The sequence below is a fragment of the Harpia harpyja genome, chromosome 8 (assembly GCF_026419915.1).
Source record: "Harpia harpyja isolate bHarHar1 chromosome 8, bHarHar1 primary haplotype, whole genome shotgun sequence".
NCBI lineage: Eukaryota > Metazoa > Chordata > Aves > Accipitriformes > Accipitridae > Harpia > Harpia harpyja.
Window position 1 is genome coordinate 41599860 of NC_068947.1, and position 21179 is coordinate 41621038.

The following is a 21179-nucleotide window of genomic DNA, read 5'->3' on the forward strand; positions in this document are numbered from 1 at the left end:
CACTATCAAGAGCTTTGCTGTGTTAGAGCTGCAGCCAGGAGAGGTTGTAGAACCAGAGCTCCAAATGTGCTTGGCAATATGAGGCATCACTATGAAAAGGCCCCTCTAAGTTTTACGCCAACAGAAGGAAAAACTGGAAATGGGTAAAGGCAGCAGTATGGCAGAAAACAAATTAGATATACGGTCAACCAGGAGTTCGCACTGCTGTCAAATCGTTGCAGGGCTTGTTTCTGTAACAGCTGTTCTGTGTAAGGAAGAGTACCTAACTATCCTGGTCTTCGAACCAAAATATTTTGTTCAATTATAGGCATCAAATTTATAGAAGTAGTAGCCAAAGTGGTGTGAGAGAAAAACAAAGAGAACAATTGCAGGAAAATGTGGCTTGTGAGAAAAGACTGAAGGAAGTGGTTGTGTTTAGTTCAGTAAACACAAGACTGACTAAAGGATATAAGTTTTCTGAGGTATCAAGACTTTTAGAAAGTGATAATCTAGCTTTTTTTTCCACGTAGGGGTAGAAGCAGGCCAAGAGACAGTGTCTCAGGAAAAAGAACTTTGCATTTTCCCCTTTCTCTGACATCTGAAAGGCTAGTCAGTCACTGCAGGAGGCTATCCTAGGAACTGTGAAATCTCCTCCAGTGGATGAGGAGAAAAGTAAAATGATCTTAAAAGCAGATTCACAACAGCCACAGCTTGGTTTGGTGTAGCTAAGTTTTGAGTGATAATGCCCAGAGGCTTACCCTGGCATGACCGCCTCAACCACTTGAGCCCCGCTGCCTTGGGGCATCACTGCCATTCTACCTTCCCAGGCTGCTCATCACAAACTGCACATAACTTGGAGCAGTTCTCAGGCTTTTTTTCCTCTGAAATGGAAAGCCCTTCTTGTCACAAACTGTCCACAACATGAATTAGAGTGGCTTCAAACTCTGTCACCACTATGAGCGCAGCCAAAGTGAGAAATGAGACCAGGCTCGCCCACTGTGTTTTTTACCAGGCAGGGTTACAGCAGCTTACAGGAAAGGGCTCCTCTGCACTGACCAGAAGCCCCAGCTCCACCCTGGATGCACAAAAATTATTGTGCCATGCAGTATTCTGAATTCACTGAGAAAGACTCTGCTCCTAACTGTCACGTACGCAACACCTCTTCCAGTTCTCTTCTGTTCAAACGAGAGCCTCTCAGACATCAGGCAGTCTAGAAATTTCTATTGGTGAACTGTGGCGAAGAAACCCAGGTGGTGTTCTCTGTCTGCATCCCCCTGGCCCATAAACTGAAATATACACAGATTTCATCACAGTTAATACCATCAGCTCATATTTCTGACAGCTCCTCACTCTCAGCTGAGACAGCAGCCTGGGTATGCAGGTTTGTGTAAACCGAAAATACTTGCTAAATTCATTAAGCCAGAAATACTTGTTAAGAAATGCTTGCTCAGAGTTTACATCTAAATTTGGCCCATAGAGATATATTGTTATGTGACCCCAACAGACATGGTAAAGATTCAATGCTGTGTGATGCAAGTTGTGGTGAGACTCATGGCGCAGCTCTGTGATGGCTGTCAAGGACATCTCCCACTGCCTTCCAGGTATTACACAGCATCCATCAACAGGTATCCCAGGCTGTGATCTGCAAGTCCTGTTCTTTGCCAGAGCCTTGCGTTTTTGCCCTGGACTAGCCCACCAGTGCCAGAGCAAAGCATATATATGTATATGTATGCATACAAGACACAATGTGGAGTTCCTGTGTCTGGTCATTGAATCATGTTTGTGGTTTAGTGACAGACCAGACTGTATTTACAGCCTCTCTCTTCTTTCTTCCTCCCAGACCTCTTTCTCTGGTGTATTTCTATGATTTCTGCTTTTAAACCAAGCTCCTATTCCCAGCTCCGCTTGAATACAACAGATAGATAGGTAAGGTAAGGTAAAAGGATCATATTAATTCCTGGGTGCCCTCTTCTACCAAACACTGTCAGGGAGCTATGGAAACTGTATTGTCTTGATGTATCCTTTAAATTCTTAACTCTGCTAAAACCATGCTTGCATCGTGCACAGTGAACCACAGGAAGGTTTTCTGTGTCTGAAGTTTCTGTTTTACAGGTAGAACTTCCGCCTGGGAATATCACTTCTTTGTTTGAATAAAGAATTGGAAACCTTAAAAGGAACCAAAAATCCACCTCTGCACAACTCCTCCCTCTTCATCTCATGATGCTTTCCAAGGGGAGAGATTTTTAAAGCAATGATCTTAGATTAACTACAGCAAAGCTCTAATCTTGCCATGTCAAACACATCATTGTCCCTGCCTCCAGCTGACAGAAATACATCAGGTATGAGACCATGGTTGTGAACAAATGGAGTGCGTTGCACAAAGTAGACCGCCTGACTAGTGGCACAAGACATTTCTTACCTTTCTAACAGGAATTTACCACGATGGTTGGAAAATTTGAGTTGTTGCTGAAGTTTTAACAAAGCTAGCTTTGCAGTTGCACACCACTAAGAAAGTCCGTGGTCCCAGGTTCTGACTCAGTGCTATGGTTGATGGGACAGAAGCAGAAGGAGCTGGAGTTTCTTTTTCTCCTGGAAAGCACCACGGAATTCTTTCTAAAGAGGAATGGAGACAATACTTGTTTTTGTAGTAAGGAATTGCTGGATAGGTGCACAAATATAGTGAGGAAAGCAAACCTTCCTCAGCAGAGAAAACTGTTGAGCCCGTTGCGCTTTCTCTTGAAATGAAGCTGTTCATTTCACCTTCATTCTTCTGTATCCAGAGCAGAAACTAATTCTTTAAGAAGCAGGTAAAGGGGTTGGCTTCCTTAGACACAAAAGTAGACATTCATCACCCTCTAGTATTGCTTGAGATGCTGTAGTTATTCTGACTGACCTTTATCTGCCACTCCAAAAGGTCATGGGTCTGCCCATGCCAGTCCAGTGTCACACCTTCCAGCCCTGTGCGGCTATCAGATGTCCTAGGATACCTACTACAACACTAGGCATTCTTTTAGGCACCCAAATCCACACTCTCAGAGAATTTTAGAGGTGATTCAGTTCAGTGGTTTTCAGACATAGAAACTAGGAAAACTGAGCAGAACATCATCAATAGTAGTATCCAGAGTGGAGTACCAAGCTCAAAAATTGTCATTTTTACCAGTGTAAGTACCATTGCTCTGATACTATGTGAGCTCAGTAACTGCCCAGACCTTGAAATAAGTAAGGAGGTTACCTGTATCAGTGATCATGGCTGATAGTATCTTTCACTACATTCAGTTATTTATTACCAAATTTACTAATCTTTGGTGTCTATTCCATCCCCTTTTACTTATGCTAAGGCCTTCTCCCAATTCTAACCCTTCCGCTGTCCTTGTTTCATTTTCTTTAAAAGCTTTTTCTATTTGGCGTACTGAATTATTTTATCACAGGCTAACTCCTTTCTCCCCTTAACATGAGTTTTTCCTTTTGAAATCTTCTTTCTCAGTATTCTCAAGCTCCTGTGCATTTGCCCCCTTCATTTTTTTAGTCCTGCAAATATTACACAAATGAATATTTTTCCATTAATTTTCTAATAATCTTTAGCTGTTATACCACAACAGTATTAGCCTTTCCCTCAACTGTAGCTCCTGATTGCTATTCCAAAATTTCTCATCCCACTGAGCCTCTTGAAATTGTTGCTTCTTGAAATTGTTGCAAGGTCTCTGACAAATTCACTATCATTCAAGTCCCTTGATTTAAATTCTGCCTTATGCCCCAAATCCACTTGAGCATTTTTTCACTTTTTTTGAGGTCCATTGCTTCTTCCCTTTCAATGTTTTTTCAGTATCCTTCTCCCCTTGCTTGATGCCCGTTGCCTGGGTCTCAGTGTCGTCTCAAACCTCACCATATCTTTCCCAGAGCTCGTTCAAGGCTTCTGAAGAGCATTGTGAAACAGAAGTGTGCTGACTTAAGGAACGGCACCAACGCTGCATCTGCCATTGGCAGGAAAAGGAAAAGGCTGGACAAGAACAAACTTGCTGCTCCTGGTGTTGCCTGAGGAGGAAGAAGGTGGTCAAGGCTGTGGATGGTGACTGCTGCTGAAAGGAGCTCCCAGCCCCCATTTCTCCTCAAGCATTTTCTCCTTCTCAAGGCTTTTTGTCATCAGAGAAGCACTTTACTAAGCGGTCAGTGGGCAACGTGTGGCTTCCATTTCCCTTTAAGTAACTCCTAGATTCAGATCTGCAAGATCTACTGAAATGACTGTCTTCTGTTTCTGCACCTAGCTAATGAGGTCTGTAGGGAAAATTGTGAAGAACATGTAGTCATTACCTTCCTGAAAGAGGAATTTGCAGTTGTTTCCTACCTGCTTTCCTTTCAGTGCAGAGGAGAGAGAACCTGCCTGAAGCAGGGCAGCGCTGAGCAGCTGCTGCTCTTCCTTTGCAGAGCTGAGCTTCTGGAAGAGCCATTCACCTCAATACCTCACAGAAAGCTTTTATTTACAAGATGTGTAGAAAAAAGCACCAAAGAGTTTGAACCCGCAGGAAAATACAGGTGTATTTGATAACAAGAACCTTTACCACATGCTTTTAAGGATACTTGCAAGGCAAGGGATGGTATTTCAAGGGATGGTATTTTCCCCCCACTCTCACTATCCCCTTGGAGATGGGGACTTGTTTTATTGGCAATCTGTGGTCACTGCAGTACAGACCTCAGCTTTAGCTTCACCTTGGACTTGCCATTTCTAGGTTTTTCTCTTAAGGGAATCTCTTTATCTAGCGCCTTAATTTTCTTTGACACAAAGCCGTACCTTTTTGCTTTATTCCTGAACTCACTAATACGCCATCTGGAAATGCTCTTAGTGTCATGCATGATTAACTTGCAGTTAAACATGCTAATGTTAATGTAAGGTTTTTGTGTGTACAAAGTTGTCAGAGTAAGAAACATGAAAGTAAAAGCTGCATGTACAACATTGCTGTCCTTGCTTAGCTTACCAGCGTTCAGTTAGTATTTACCTTGTTTTTTCCACAGGATGTTTTTCCCACTCTGTGGTCAAGATGCCAGCAGTCACTGTATCTCACACTTTGTTTCTCTATTAAAACCCTTGTGTAGTTCTACAGCTTATTTTGATGAACTCTGTTTAAACCTCTGCATAAGCAGAGAATTGCCAATTCTTTTCTGGAGCTTTCCATGGCTTCATGACTGAGGCTGATCAGGACATCACAAACAATCATTTTTTTCCTCAAATTCACCTATTCATTTTGAACAAAAAAAACAAGAGTTCCTATAGATAATTTCCTCCTCCTCTACACAGTCCTGACTTACTCCTGTAGCACAGCCCAATCTATGGCTTTAGTGAGGCAGATGACACACAGAAAAATAATAAAGTCATATAATTGACCAACCCCACCATCACACCTCATCCTTTATCATACTCCATTTGCACAAAGCGGAGAGAACTGAAGTTTCGCCAGCAGCATGCTGTAACTCTGGCATATCCCAACTGTCCAGTACTCGCCATCACAAGTTTCTTGGAGTTTTGTGAAATGGGGGAGGATTTGTGAAAAAGAAGGGGGAAATATCAGAATGTCATCTTTTGGCATTCCCTTGTCTTCTGTGTGGATCATCAGCAAGGTGGATCCTGGAATTGCGCCACACAGGTCCAATGTCACCGGTACTAATGGGGTAAGTGGCAGTTGTGGTGCCAGGTGTTACCACCTTGAACTGAAATTGGAGGGGTCACTGCCTCGGGGCAAGGGGGTCACTGGCACAGCTTAGCAACAGGGAAATCATGACACATCACGAGGACTTCATAGTTCAGAAAGAGTTGGCCCCAGGTGTCAGAGCTGGGAGGTAAATGTGGAAACAGCATGTTTTGAAATCAGGAAGACCCTTGCCAGTGCCAACACCCGTGTATCTGGATTCCATTTTGATCTCAAGACCGGGCTGTATTACAGGGGTCCCAGATCCTTCTCCCCTCCTTTGAGGACGCTGTCTCTCCTGCCATTCTTGTCATCTGAATCACTGCTTCCCCCACATCTTTATGTCCTCCCTCAATCTGCTTTTCCTCACAAACACTGCCCAGACTAATTCTTGTCTCCTGCTTCTCCAGGTCTCTGTGCTCCTCCCCTGGTCCTTGGCTTCCAGCAGGGAAAGTACAAAATGCCTGGGAGAGCATCTCCGGTGGAGCTGGACAGCATTTCCTTCATCAGGGAGCAGCAGCTCTACACGTGGTTGTACCCTGTCCTTCTTGAACTGACAGCAGCTTCCCAGGGGTGGCAAAAGGCACTGTCTGAACCCCTTGTCCTTCCTGCCGCATTTCCTAAATCATGGCACAGAGACGGCAGAACTTCTTGATAAAATAGCTATACTTTAAAAATAGGAGAGAAAGGGGGAGAATGTTCTGTTTTGAAAAATGTCATTCTCAAATATTACTAACTTTCACCAAAACTTGAAAAATCAAGTAAAAAAAGGGAAAAAAAGAAAGAAGGAAAAAAAAAACCCCCACAACAAAAACCAAACAACTGTCTTAGAAGGCAAGCGTGGCAAGGAAAGGAATCCAACCAAGCAGCATTTTTCAAAATGATGAGCAAGAACTCTATTTGCAGGGCTTTGAGCCACTTTAAACACAAAAGTTAACTTAAAATTATAACTAAACTTAGGTGTCAGCTTAGCTGTTGCATAGGTTGGAAGTGTGATACACAACTCAAAGGTCTGCTGACAGAATGTGACAAAGACTCTTCCCTTCTGATGTGGACTGTGACCAGTGTAGACAAACCATTTTCCATTTCCTGCCTTCACTGCATTCATCAGCACAGGCTGGTGACCACCTTCACTACGAGGTCAGCAATAACAACACAGTTGAACTCGTGTATGTACTTAGCACCTCCAATTTCAGTTGTCTGCAGACAGCTGCATTTGGAATAAGTCTTCTTTTAATGCCAGGCTTCTGACTTTCTCTGGAATTGCTTCGAAAGGTGAGAGACCTTGTTTTCTTTTGTCCATGGAGTTCCCATTTTTTCATGGAAAGATAACAAGAAGAACCTGTGAAGAACTGCTGAGCAAGAATGGAAAGAATGGTAGCTATTTAATACGAGAGAGTGAAAGCGTGGAAGGAGCCTTGTGTCTCTGTGTTTTGTAAGTACTCTAATACTATTTTTTTAACAAGTTTTCAGATAGATCCAAAGACAAGTGTTCATCTTCTCTAACATTAATAGTTCTTCCCTAATATTAACAGGCTCCGAGGGTTTGTCTATGTATTGAAGTAACGCTGGTTGCCTTAGGCTTCCTTTATAGTGAGTGGTGAGAGGGTGGCATTTGCAAAAGGCATTTTATACAACAGAGGACAGATGAACTGGAATCTGCCAACGCTGGTCTCTCTCTGCAGACAATAAAGGGAGTCCAGAGAAAATAGCTTAGCCTGCCAAAACATGGTAAGAACCTTACTCAAAGTTACTGCCTCTGTAATGATGAGTAAATAGCATTTTAGCACTGCTGAGACACTGAAAAGTCTCACGGTAGGTTGCAAAACAGTTCCTTCTTCGTAGGCTTTCTATCTGGTGAAAGCTTAGCCTTGTGCTTCAAAGGAATGTTCTCTGATGTAGGAACATAAGCTGAGACAGAAAGATATAATGCCCTCTTTGAATTCATATGACAAGTCCATGAACAAGACGGGCATAGAAAAGTGCTCCTTCTAGTCCTTAACTTGAATTTCTACGATTAAAATTTTACTATTTTCTTTTCCTGTAGGGAATAGCACTTTTATTACCCTTTCAAGAAGCCTGTTTTACACTTTTCATATATAATTGATCTGTTCCTAATGTGTTCAAAGTTTATAAATTAGTAACTCTGAGTCTTTCTTTCTTTGACCCTATGAGGCTTTACACTCTCCTTGAGGATGTGTTTGAGTGTGACATGAAAAAATTTGAACACCACATCTAATTAATTCAAAAATATCAGAAAATATTTTTATTAATAATCAAAAATGCATTTCTTCTGAAAAAAATCAAAGGAGAAGGGAGAAAAAGGGAGAGGGAAATGGAGTACTATGGGGTTGGTGGGTAGAAGAAAGGAGGTCTGTGACATGACAGAGTAAGGAGAAGAGAAATGGTAAGTGCTGGACAAATAGTGCCCTCGGGGAGGGAGCTGTGGGAACCTGCTTTCGGTATGGTGTGGAAGGAGAGAACGTAGGGGGTGCGGGGAGGGCAGGGAGCATGGGAGGGAAAGGGTGTACACTGTCAGAAGGGACAAATGGGGATCCTGGCACAGAGGAAGAATGACAATATTAGTCCCTGACATGGGAAGATGGCTGTTGAGATCTCATGTGGTAGAGGCAGATGAGAAAGTAAAGGTCTGCTTAGGTGTGCACAGGGAGTTTGAACTACTGATGTAACAGAGGGCACTTCTACAGAGTACGTTGTGGGCAGATGCAAGCTCATGTAAAGTTTAAGCTTGGTGCCACACTAACACAGTTGCTTTCCCTTTCTTTTTGTTTTGTTTTTTTTTTTGTATTTTAAGGGCAAAGCAGATTTACCTTGTGATACCTTGCAGACGTGCTTTTGTCTGTTGACAGTGTTCTGGGCAGGCATATGAAAAAGCGTGTGACTTCCAGCTAGCCTCTGTGGGGTTTTGGTGTTAAAAACTGTTAAAAACTTTAGTGTTTAGTGTATTTGACTTTAACTCATGCATTAACAAACGTAATAGTTAAACTGTAGGGGTGGCAGCAATTGTATAAGAGACACTGGCTTGCAGAGGTGAAAGCAAGGGTTGTCTTCCAATAGCAAATGGGACAGTAATAGTGTATTGGCTCAGAATTGCCTCAGAGAGTGGACTGTCTGTCAGGGATTGACTAGGCAGAGGAAAGCTGTCCTAAAACTGGAAGCAATCAACACTGAAACTCTCAGCGCTGTTTCAAGACAAGTTTTGGATTAGAATTGCAGCTTAAAACATTGCTTAGCACCTAACATGGTTGATGCACAAACTGATGCACACCTCTCAAATTAGCTGATCCATGGGCAGATACTGATCCACTTGCTACAGAAAACAACCAACTTTTTTTTGTCCTCTGCTGATTGGGGTATCAGAGGGGAGGGCACTCCCATGGAGAATCTGGGAGTCAGAATGGTGGGACCAGTTCAAAAGCATCTCTTCTCTAATCAGGCATGGTACACAGCTCTGCTGATATGTCTTCCTGCACTGCACACTGCCGCTTTCATCCAAAGCTGTCCCAGGTCTCTGACAGTGCCTCAGTCCAGACCTACTGCTCTTGCTGCTGTTCTTCTTATGGTTAAACATGTCATTCTCCAAAAAAAAAGCTCCTCTCACCCTGCTTTTCTGCCACTGGATCTGCCCTGTGCGCAGACCAGGCACTTTATTAATTTGTACCATATGCAGTTGTTGGTAAGCATTTAGTGGTTAATGTGGAAACAGAAGTTTCCATTTTAATGGTAGTTTTATGTTTATTTAGTAAAAATTGCAGGAGCCAAAAAATATCCAGGCAGTAACCCTTCAAAATTTAGATGATCAGTAGAGAGCAAGTTTCAAAAATGATCAGTTTCTGTTGCTTTTTTTTTTTTTCCTCACTTCTATGTCTATGTTTAAACAATGAACACCTACATTTATAAAATACTCTTGAGCCACGAACATGTGAATTTCCACAGGTATCTCAAGGAGGAAAAAACCAAAAGGTGTATCCCTGTGATGCAACTCTTTGAATTAAAGTAAATCTGTTCTAACTGGAACTCTTATCCTGATGTCAGTCCATAGTAACTTTTTTTACAGAACAAAATAGTTTATTTCTAGAGTGACTATTCATTTATGCACAAGTTCCCTGAGCTAGGTTTTCACCCTAAGATTCTCCCTGTCATGACAGCTCAATTCACGTAGCTACAGCTGAAGTCCTTCTGATCAACATGCATACCAGTTAAAAGAACTTGTTTTCAGATATTACCTCTCCCCCCTCCATTTATTTGTGGTGTATATTTCTTTGCAACTTTACTGCCTTTTTTGATCATGGTCATGATCTCCAGTTCATCTTCTGAATAGCTGTCATTGTGGTATTTGATAAAGCTTTTATTTCTGTTGACAAAATATATCCAAAGCCATCAGTAGCCTGAGTGTTCAAACTCCTGCATATTATTAAAAATAATATTAACTAAAACCCTGGGAAACACAAAGGAAGAATAATTTTCTTAGAAGTAGGACCTGTGCAGTCATTTTCTGCGTGCTGGTGACTGGAGGCCATTTTCAGTTAACATCTCTCCATGAATTCAACAACCTTATTGTGATACAACTGCAAAATGAAGTTTAGGGAGGTATCACACGTGAGGAGGATAAGAAGATAGATGAGAGGATGGGATGTCTGTGGAATCAAATTACTCTTTATATAAAGGCCTGTGTTAGGTGTAGTTCATAAGTTCTTTGAAATCCCTGGTTAGAGTACATTGCAAGATATGAAACGTTCTCTCATTTTGCAAACTCTAGGCTCCTTCTTGTTTTGCTTTTCTCTCTCTGTCCCATTCAATTTTACTGCACAATTTCTCATGTCTTTAATACTACCTGCTGTTTGCAGACATATCCAGTCTCGTGCTTTGTTAAAAATATGGTGTCTCTTCCTTCCACCACAATGTCCACTTTCAGCAGCAGCGGTCAGAGACTCAGCCCACTGTTAAGTCCCTAATATCATACATGCTCTTCAGTATATGTCCAGTATCATACATATTTCTAGCTATACTCTGGTCAAATAAAAAATATTCTAGGTTGAAGTAGACTGGTACATGATCACATCTGGAATACATGAAGGTACAGACAGCTCAAGGGGTCATTGTGTGGGGCAGCGTGGGGGGAATAACAGTATGAATTTGTGGTGCTGCAACTACCTGAAGGCTCCCACAAGGAAAGCAGATTACATGAAAATCATTCTGCAGTTTCACACTCCTGTGTATGCTGTGGCAACCTCCTTGCCTGTTCTCTTCTTCAGAGAAATGCCAGCAGATCTCAAGCAAAAGGTGACTGCAAGTTTTCTACAAATCATTCTTTACCACTACTTAGCTTAATATGGTTTTCTTTCTCTCTCTCTCTCCCTTCACATCCTTCCCAACTTCTATCAATATGATAGAAGACATTCGCAAAGACAGTCTTTCAGAGCATCACTCCATGCCAGTGTGCTTGTTTTCATACAGCACTGCAGTCTTGTGTCATAACCCAGGTGCATCTCTCATCCTTGTTCTCAGCTGTAGATCAATCTTCTGAAAGGTGACTGCTTCTCTTGTGGATGCGATAATTACTTGGAGGCCAGCCCATTTTCTCCTAGAGTATGACTTCAGGGAAAGAAGGGCACCTCACTTTTGTCTTTGTAGCTATTTAGGTCTTCCTTATAGCTTCATTTTTGAAGGACAGGTGGATATTAGCACTGTATTTCCATTGTGAAAAGGTGGTCTGATCATTAGTCCAACACGGTGTAAAGTCTGAGAGTTGACCAGGCCACGGCTCCCCTTCTCCTCACTGCTGACAGAGATACTGCAGTTCTCGATGACATGCGTGCCAGCCCTTTTCTTGCAGTTTATTCTCATGTTGACATTTGCGTAAAGTGGTTTCTAGTGCCATGAAGCAATTCTGCTGGTGGTGAGCAAGGAGTTAGGCACCCCGCGGAAGCAAGGACTCATCTCTTACCTGGCACCTGCAGTGGAATTCTGGGGTCTATTTTGTGTTTTACTGCCTCAGAACAAGTCATACAAATTCTCCGTGACATCCAGCCCTTTCTGGATGTATAAACTTGAAGCATTTTCACTGCTTTGGCTTACCGGATCTATTTTATTGTAGCTGTAGTAGGAAATGCACCTAAGAAGCTGGAGGAAAGCTCGGGCAGTTAGATGATGTGGAGATGAGCTAGCTGGACATGCTTTATCAAGATCTATGCTAAGCAAAGTGCAGTGACTACAGACTGAACACAGCACTCTTAGCTACATTTACCATATGTGGCCTAACTCTGCAGGGCAAAAAAAAGTGCCATAAATTTGGTGCAAAATCAAACTGATCTGCATAGCGATGTACAGGGGGGCAGATCTGAATTGGCAAGGCATGATAAAGTAATATTTGGATTTCTGAGGCTTAATAAAACAACATGCATGACTAATTTTGGCTAACAGACAGTTAAACATATGACTTGGAGAACTACCAGTATTTTGAAAGCTCCGATATATGAATCAAATGGAAAAGTGAGTGCATATATATATATATATATACACACATATGATGCTATTTAACATCAGGCATTCCTTTAGATTTGTTTCTTTGTTTTTCGTCTTTCATTGTATTGCAGTTTACTTTAAGATACAAGCAAACAAACAAACCCAAAAGTTGGCTGGCAAGATCAGCTGTAGCAGTCTAAGCAAGTTGCAGTGGTCTGACAGTTGATAAAAAGCATAATGTGTACAACAATGTTTTTCACAGCTTTGAAGACCTCATCTACACTTACCGTATCTTCAGGGAACACCAAGGATATTTCAGAATACAGGTGAGTAATTCTCATTTCATCTGTAAAGATTCCACTAAAGATCATTGTCCTGATTAAAAAAATTAATATACATGAACACATTACCTTGGAAAATATTTCCAAGTTTGCTTTCTTCTCTACTCAATTCTTGACCTTTTAATGTTACGCTCATTATTACATATGAGCTCAGTAGCTATTATCTTTGTAGAATTCCCTTATAACCTAAGTGGATCTGTTATTTGTTGACCAGCTGCTTTCCAATTTGACCATTTCTTTTTGATAGCATTAAAGAAAAATCTATCACTTTCGTTACTTGTTCTTGTTCCTAATTAGCTTTTTCTATTTGAAAGCTCTGCCATTGCACCCAGCATCTTGTAGGGATTTGGAATATTGCAATGATCTTTTTGATTTAGAGAGACCTATCTATAATTCTGTGTGATTCTGAGGTACCTGAAGTGATGACCCCAGATAATGCTGCTCATTGCTTGAACAAGCATAAAAGCAGACTGCATGAATCAAATCCCTAAGCAAGATGAGAGGACACATAGAAAGCTGGCTCACTCTGCTTGTAGTAGGACAACCAACAGGACTGCCAGCAATTAAGTAGCATTTAAGTGGAATGAGGAACTCACTCCATAAAGGACACACCAAGCTCTCATATGCTGGTAATTTCTTGCTTATTAGTGGTTTGGACTGAGTATGAAAGGCACAATTTCCCGTGAAGAAGAATGGTTTGTTGACAAAAAATAATCTATTTTGGACTATAGCCACTCTACTGGGGTTTGCTGTCATGCCTATCAGCAGATAATAACTCAAACACTTTTAGAGTTTTCAAACCCAATTTTCCTTACAAGGTTTTGCCAAGAAAGTGAAAGAAGAGTTCTGTTCTTCAGATTTTTAAGTCAGATTGTTTTGGCTTACTAAATTAATAGACTGAAATAATATATTGATGGTGGAGGGGAGATTGTTTGGGTTTTTTTAAGGGCCAGATTCAGCCATGAACTTTCTAGAGTGCAGTAGGTTGACCCCGACCAGCAGCTAAGCAGCCACACAGCTGCTCACTCCCTCCCTGGCTTAGTGGGACAGGGTAGGGGGGGAAAAGAACATGAAGAGCAAAAATGAGGAAACTCCTGGATCAAGATAAAAGGCAGTTTAATAGGTGAAGCAAAGTTGTGCATGCAAGCAAAGCAAAGAAGGAGTCTAGTCACCACTTTCCATCGGGAGGCAGATGTTTAGCCACCTCCTGGAAAGCAGGGCCTCAGCACACGTAACGGTTACTTGAGAAGACAAATGCCATAACCATGAACACCCCTACTTTCCCTGAGCTTTTATTGCGGAGCACAGTGTCACACGGGATGGGATAGCCCTTTGGTCAATTCAGGTCCCCTGTCCTGCTGTGTCCCCTCCCAGCGTCTTGTGCACCCCCAGCCTACTCACTGGGGGAGCAGAGTGCGAAAAAGAAACAGCCTCGAGGCTGTGTGAGCACTGTTCAGCAACAGCCAAAACACGGGTGTGTTATCAACACTGGTTTAGTCACAAATTCGAAACGCAGCACTATACGGGCCGCTATGAAGAAAGTTAATTCCATCCCAGCCAGACCCAGTACACAGAGGCAGTGGCACGCAGTTCATACAGAGCTGAAAGGAAGATAAAGGATGCAGATAAACAAAGAAAATAAAGACATGTTTCATTGTTAGATAGCAAATTAAGTGACACCAAAGATCCATTCACTTTTAATGACCAGTAGTAGGACCCTCACTGTGATTAGAGCTGATTAATGTGCTTACTGTCTGTCACTGTCCCGAAGTCACCAGCATTGCAAAGTTTCTGTACAGATCACAGGGGGGCTGTGCTGCAGAAGCAGTTCAGTCCAGCTGTATGAACCCACACGTTAAAAAGCAGTTTGTGAGAATGCTGTTCCCCTGCTTAGGAGTGCCCTCCTCTGTGTTTGGCCTCAGGGGTCTCCAAAGCAAGTCACAAAGCTGGACAAATAATAAATTCCTGCCTAAAAGCGAAAGCTTGTGCTGGGGACTTCCATATGGATCATCAGACATGTCCGCTGCCTCTGCACACGTCCTTTGCTTGACAATGCTGATGTTTTGTAAAACATCTGCTTGTCACGTAGTTGTTTAAATACAACATTTTAAATGAGAACTAAATAGGTTGCCCCTAAACTTGTGCTCTAAGACCAGAGGGAAGTCTGTAATGCTGTCACTCTTTGACACTCTGTTGTAGTGGTTTTCTGCAGAAAACATCTGAGCCAATATTTTAAACTGATGTTCTTTTTTCAAAAAAAAGATGGTGAGGGAAGTTATAGTTAATGCCATAACCACGCCACCAAACAAGTGTCCTTAGTGTCTTAAGGATAGTACAATATTCTGTCACCAATTCTGTTTACAAAACAGCTCCTTGGTAAACAAGACACACCCTATTGTTCCTTTCATTTAGGGGACTCTATGTGAAAGGCAGTTGCAAGTAAACTTTATTTTCCTTTCCTTGCAGACTTCTGAAGGTGTTCCAGCCAAGATCTTCAGAACATTAAAGGACTTAATATACAATTATCAAAAGCCAGACCAAGGACTAATAACAAACCTCCGCTACCCAGTAAAGAAACAAAAGGCCTCACAAAGAAGCCAGAGTTTCAAGTCAGGAAAGAATGAAATTTATGATGGTGAGAAATTTAGCTCTGTCTTTGTGGTATTTTTTTTTAAGATGACTGCATGGACAGGTTTGTGGTGAATAGTTGCTATGTGTCCTGTGAGACCAACTCACACGAACAGAAGTTCAACATCTTTCCTTCTCTTATGTTCACTGGAAAACAGTTATTCCCAGCTCACAGGTTACATACCCGTATCCACTACAAATTAACAAGTTAAAATTGCAAGAGATACAGAAGGCAAAGCATGACGTTGCCCACAGCTTGCTCCTGCATGGGTGTTGATGCTTCTGGGCTAGGGAAGGCTGAGGATCAGTTTTACCCAATGTGGTTCTACCAAGCTGCCAGGCCCCTGCACTTCACTGGGAGTTGAGGCTGTCCTTTACCTTCATCATCCAAGTTGAAAGCTATTTTTATACCAAAATCTAACTTAGTTGGTTTTGAGATGCTGGGGAAGCCAGCCAGCTTCTGGTTTGTTGTCATTTGTATTAAAACATGACTAATTTTTTAAGTTAGTAAGTTGAAAATAAGAAGCATATAGCCTTGCACTCAGGATCACAGCTTTGGGACCAGAGAGTTCAGTCTCTGGTCGTTCTTCTGCTAATTTATGCTCACAAGTCCCAGGAATAAAATAAGGATAAGAGGTTTCTACCTGACAAATATTATGCAAAAGGATACAATAAAGATGGAGGTTTTCACAAAGTGGTAGACCATGTTTTATAGTCCCATGTCATCTTTACCTCCTTGTTTTGGGGAGGATGAACAGAGATACTATTGGTGACTTGCCAGCACCCCTCACACACTTTTGGAAGCCATTCTTCATGTTACTGCTGTACAATGCTCAGCTGCAGTACCTATCAGGTCACAGGCTGCAAAATAACCTTGAAATTCTTCTAGGTCCTCTGACTAAGCATAAGGAGAGCCACAGTGAGAGCACATGTGAGCAAGGGAAATCCTTTAATTAAGTACAGTTACCGTAAAGGAAAAAAATCTTGGAGTATCCAATCTTCTGTGTGATTTATATCTCACGACTAACGCTAGCTCAAATGCAGCCGTGTGGGCCAGCCTCTCTGTGCTGCAGTCATACCTCCTGTCAGTACGACAGATGCTGGTTTTTTGCACGCAACAACAGTACAACAGCTCTGGCGCTCCCTGTGTCAAGCAGACAGGATAGGAAGGGGTGAGCTCTCCCTACCACTGCATGCACTAAGCTGCATTTTTAGGGGCCAGTGCAGCAACAACCTTGCTACGAGAAACAGTAGCATAGAGACATTTCCAGTGTCTCCAACATTACATTATCACTAAGGCAGATATGCCACATTTGCTCTAAAAATGTTTTTATGGTATCTTGTCATTGCTGCTCCAGGGAGATGGAAAATACTGCAGTAGCATGGATATATTTTTAGGAAAAATCAGGTCTAATACATATTTTATTGCCTGGTCCTGCAACATGAACTTTTCTAGAAGATGCACAATGTCCTGGTTTGGACTCACAGGGAGGAAAACAAACCCTTTCATTTCACTATCAAAATGTTTGTGGTTGTCCATAAAACTGGAGGCTTTTAGAAACAATCAAATTACTTTGGAATTGTTGCTGTTCAATTTTAATTTAAATTTCACTTATACAGCATTCCAAACTTCTACCTCAGACTGCTTTATTACATGCTCACAGGGGGAGCTTAGGTTAATGTCATGATGGATATCTCTCTGAAATGCAGGCACCACGTAAAACACCACAGTGCTTCCTAAAGCAAGCACCATAGTTTTCTGGCCCAGTCCCTTGTGTTGCACCGGCAGCTGGCTTTGCAGCACATATAGGACTGAGCGCTCCAGTGTGACCAGTGGAACACCTCAAGGGACTGGGTCACGATACTGGCTGTTGGACATTTCTGGACGTCGTTTTCTACCCTAGGAACAGCTTATCTGAGGGTGACTGCTTGACGACACCAGTAGGTTTCCATAGTGGAGACCGAGTTCCAAGCATTCAATTTCAGCCTTTCCCCAGCTTCTCAAAAAACATCGTAATTCTGACAAGGTGTAAGAGAGAAAGGGTTTTTTCAGGCTCTCCTCCCTTAGTTGGGAGGAGAGCTTCTCTGCTGGGTATTTAGAGAAGAAAGGGTGTGTTATGCTATAGTCATAGCTACCTCAGCTATTGATCTGATTTACTAAGTATGGATGATTTCTGACATTTGACTGTTCCTCAGGAAGAAGGGGTCTCATGTGGATACAACTGTTTCATAACAGAGCTTGCTGGCTCAGAAAAGACAATGCAGGCTCTGCCTTCATATGGGCCCTTGGAGGACCCAGTCCATAGGACACGGGGCCTAAACATTGGCCCTGCAATAGGAGAGAGATTATTAAGAAACTAAATTGAGTTACTGGTACCTGCCCAGCAACACAGCCACAGGCCATCCTGTTTACCATGGGCTTTCAGAGGAGCCATTTGCAATGACATTTTTTTTTTTTTATTGATTTCTTTACAGAAATTGATGACAGTGATTACATTGATGTCTTACCCTGAAGGATCTGCAACCTGATGATTTGGGAAGCTGCTGTTTCAGGTTGTGCCACAGCACAATGGATCAGCTGGGGAGAGCTGCCAGCTGAGCATTCTCTGCTGTGGATCTGTACCTCTGGAATTAGTCTTCTCCTTTTGCAGAACGTCAGAGCAGCTGTATTTTCTCCTAGTAGATCCAGTACAAGCTACTATATATTTTTGTTTAGCAATAAAAGAATTAATTTTTTTAACACACACATGTACAAATACACATACACATACCTATGGCAGGGAAGGGTATCTGTATGCATGTATGTGTATTTTGGTTTTTTAGTCAGCAAACTGTCCAAGATGTCTAGTGTTAATATGAACAATTTGTTAGAAAGCAGCAATATAAATACAACAAATGAATGTGCATAAAGCAGTAGTTTATGGCAGAACTGATATGTGTTGATAAAAACCATACACGACAAAAATTCTATTGGCATCATATGAGGCATAAAACCCTCTAAACTCTGTTAAACCTCTGAACTCTTATTTTGTGCATGATTCATGTTATCTCATTGTTGGATAAGTAGATAGTATTTCACCTATACTAGTAGTATCCTGTAGTTTGGAATAATCTAAATTAAAACAAAAAGGCTGTGTTAAATCCATGCCATAAATAATTAATCAGCAATATGAAAATGGTTTGAATGCTTTTAATATTGATGAGTGGTTCTGGTAGATTACAAGAGGAGTGCAAGTTCTACATGCATGTCTGTATGAACACATTTGGGTTTTTTCATAGGTACTGTACATATGAGAATGCTTACTACATTTCATTTGCTACTGCCATTAGCTCTGTATTATAATATGGCTTTGGGTATTTTTTTAATGTAAGAATTTGCTTTAGTCTTAGCCCTGATCTTAAATATTTAATACATACTTTTGTTCTGAAGGTGGCTGCAACTAGCAGCCAAAGCCGGAACTGGAACGTATGTCCTGATTTTCCTAGTCGCTAGTACCAACTCCCTCTCCATTTGTGATCTTAAGGACAACATTTACATTGGTTGTGTGTTTGTTTAAGATCTTTCACAAATCATGTATGCATTTTAATGGGTAATACTAGTTAGATTTCTTTCTATTATGTTTCTTTCACACCACTATTTATTAAAGGACTTTTAGACCTTTCAGTGCTTTGGACTTATGAATTTTAACAGTGCTAACAGGTTTTGGTGCCAGGCTCAACTGGTACTTTTAGGATGAAGGAGACAAAAAATAAGAATATTAATTAACTCTGGCATTGCCAAAAATATGTATGTGTCCAAAAATCATGAATCGGAAAGAAAGTAGTTGTACATGAAAGATGGTACTATTGGAGAGGAAAAAAACAACACTTGCTCTGTAGAACTGCGTACACTGGTGTGTCTATTTGCAGAATTCAGCAGCCTGCCTGATAGTTGGTTATCACATGTATCAGACTGAGCAGCTGCTGTGCTGAGACATCCCAATGCCAGCAGCCTGGTCTTTAACAGAACACAACACTACAGTTTTTCTGAAATGAGAGTCTCAGCAGTCCCCCACACGCTCAGTCAGTCGCACTGATGTTCAACCTTAGGAAAAGGCCGAGTGACAAAGGAATCCCAGGCCGTGCCTCATGACCCTGACTGGGTGATTCCTGATGGCTGAACAGACTATTACTCACAGCTGATGGGGACAAGGGGCTGGGCTGTGGTGCTTTTTAGCTGGCAGTTGCTCCAGTTAAAGCACTGCAGGGCAGGCAGCTGTGCTTTAGAATCAGATTTACAGCACCGTGGCGGCTGCGGCTCTGGATGCTGCATCTAGACCCGAGAGTGCATCCAAGCCCACGCTCCAGTCACTTCTCAGGCGCTACCTCCGAGGCAGTCAGCTGAAGCACAAAGTGCGTTGGAAGGATCAAGGATTTAAAGGAGGAAGCAAGGACCTAGAGTGAAATGAAATCTACGTTTCAATTTCAATTGAATTGAGTTCAATATTCAGCTGTGCTTTACAGAAATGTATTCATTAACAGTATAAGAAAATGAGGTTAATATACATGTTCCTGCACATCTTCGCAGGCCTAATACGTTAGGAAACAATCGCTGCATGGGTTCTGAAAAAGTATGTTCAAAAGCTTCACACGCCAGCATCTACCTTTCAACATCCCAAAGCAGAGTATGCGTGCGCGTGTGGGTTGAGCAGTGAGGGGTCACATCTTGTTATCTGAAGGCTCGAAAGGGATAAGAACCAAATGTAAAACCACATTCGGGGTGCCGCAGGCCCACGAAGAAAGAATTACTCTTGCCACGCTACCCTTTCCATCCCAGCCTCTCTCCTGGGTGGGCATGGGCCAGTTGTGAAATTTTGGTGACACTGCGAGGCCCCGAGCAGGTCCCTGGCAGCAGCAGCAGCAGCAGCAGCAAGGGTCTTCTGCTCTGGCAGCAGAAGGAAATTTGCCGGAGGGGAAGCAGCGGGCAGGCAAGCGGCGAGGAAGGCGAGGGGCCGCGGTGGTCCTGCCCGGCTGTAGCTGGAGGCGAGGGGGCAGGAGGGGCTGCGCAGGGCGGGAGACACGGAGGAGGAGGAGAGGCGAGAGGCTGGAGCCCGTGTGGCGGAGGAGCAGAGCGGGCCGTGAGGCGCGAGCTGCCGGGCTCCCGTGGGCGTGGGGGGGGAGGCGCGTCGGTGGGGCCACAGGGGCTAGCACTGCACGGGCAGCTTTGGCTTTCCTCCTTTACGTGTCACCAGCCTGAGCCGGGAGGCTTTTTGCCCTCTTTCTCCCCTTCTCATGGGAGAGAGCAGGGAGCCACAGGCAGGATGGGCGCCTGGCTGCTGGCCGGCTTCAACCCCACACCAAAGGCATGGGAAAGGCTGACATGGACAAGGAAGGCAGCAGCAAGGAAAAGCAGGGCTGTGGGCGCAGGTGGGAACCTGCGGCAGCTCCGAGCCTGAGGCTGCCTTCCAGAGGTGGGGGGGCTGGGAGGCTCAGTACGCCCCAACCCCATACACCTCCTCTTAGGAAAAGTCTCGTTCCCCAACTATTGTACCAATTAGTCGTTAACCTATGAAATTGTAGGGACTGTTTTGAGAGAGTTTACATCGTCATGCTACTGTTTTGGCTGGGATAGAGTTAATTTTTTTCATAGTAGCTAGCACGGGGCTACGTTTTGGATTTGTGTTGAAAGCAGTGTTGATAACACAGGGATGTTTTCGTTACTGCTGAGCAGTGCTTACACAGAGTCAGGGCCTTTTCTGCTTCTCACTGACGTGCAGAAACAGACTCCACAATCAGTGAGGTTGTAAAGTAGGTATGTTCATTCAGCGCTGGGCAGCACGGGCGGTAGTCCCACCAAAGTTGTGCGCGCCTTAAGGGCAGTTTGCCTTGAATTTATACAATCAAGTGTTACATATACATCAGGTTTTGCAATACGCCTATACACATGCATAGCCTGTCCCCGCTTCATATTAAAATGAGTTCCGAGCGGTCATTTCCATAGTCTCCTCTCAACTGCGCTTGCGCAGTGCCTCTTTATGGTGGTCGTCTGGTGGTCGCAGAAATGAAGATAGATGACTCCATCACCGCT

At 42.8% G+C, this 21179-nt stretch overlaps 1 protein-coding gene across 1 annotated transcript; it reads left to right on the forward strand.

Annotated features, from left to right (window-relative positions):
- The first annotated feature begins 6731 nt into the window (after nucleotides 1-6731).
- On the forward strand, nucleotides 6732-18776 carry SH2D1B (SH2 domain containing 1B). The gene is made up of 4 exons (XM_052794035.1): nucleotides 6732-7092; nucleotides 12406-12469; nucleotides 14951-15119; nucleotides 17588-18776. Exons 1-4 carry the CDS (start codon nucleotides 6959-6961, stop codon nucleotides 17623-17625), a joined length of 405 nt encoding a protein of 134 aa, XP_052649995.1. The 5' UTR covers nucleotides 6732-6958; the 3' UTR covers nucleotides 17626-18776.
- Nucleotides 18777-21179: the final 2403 nt, after the last annotated feature.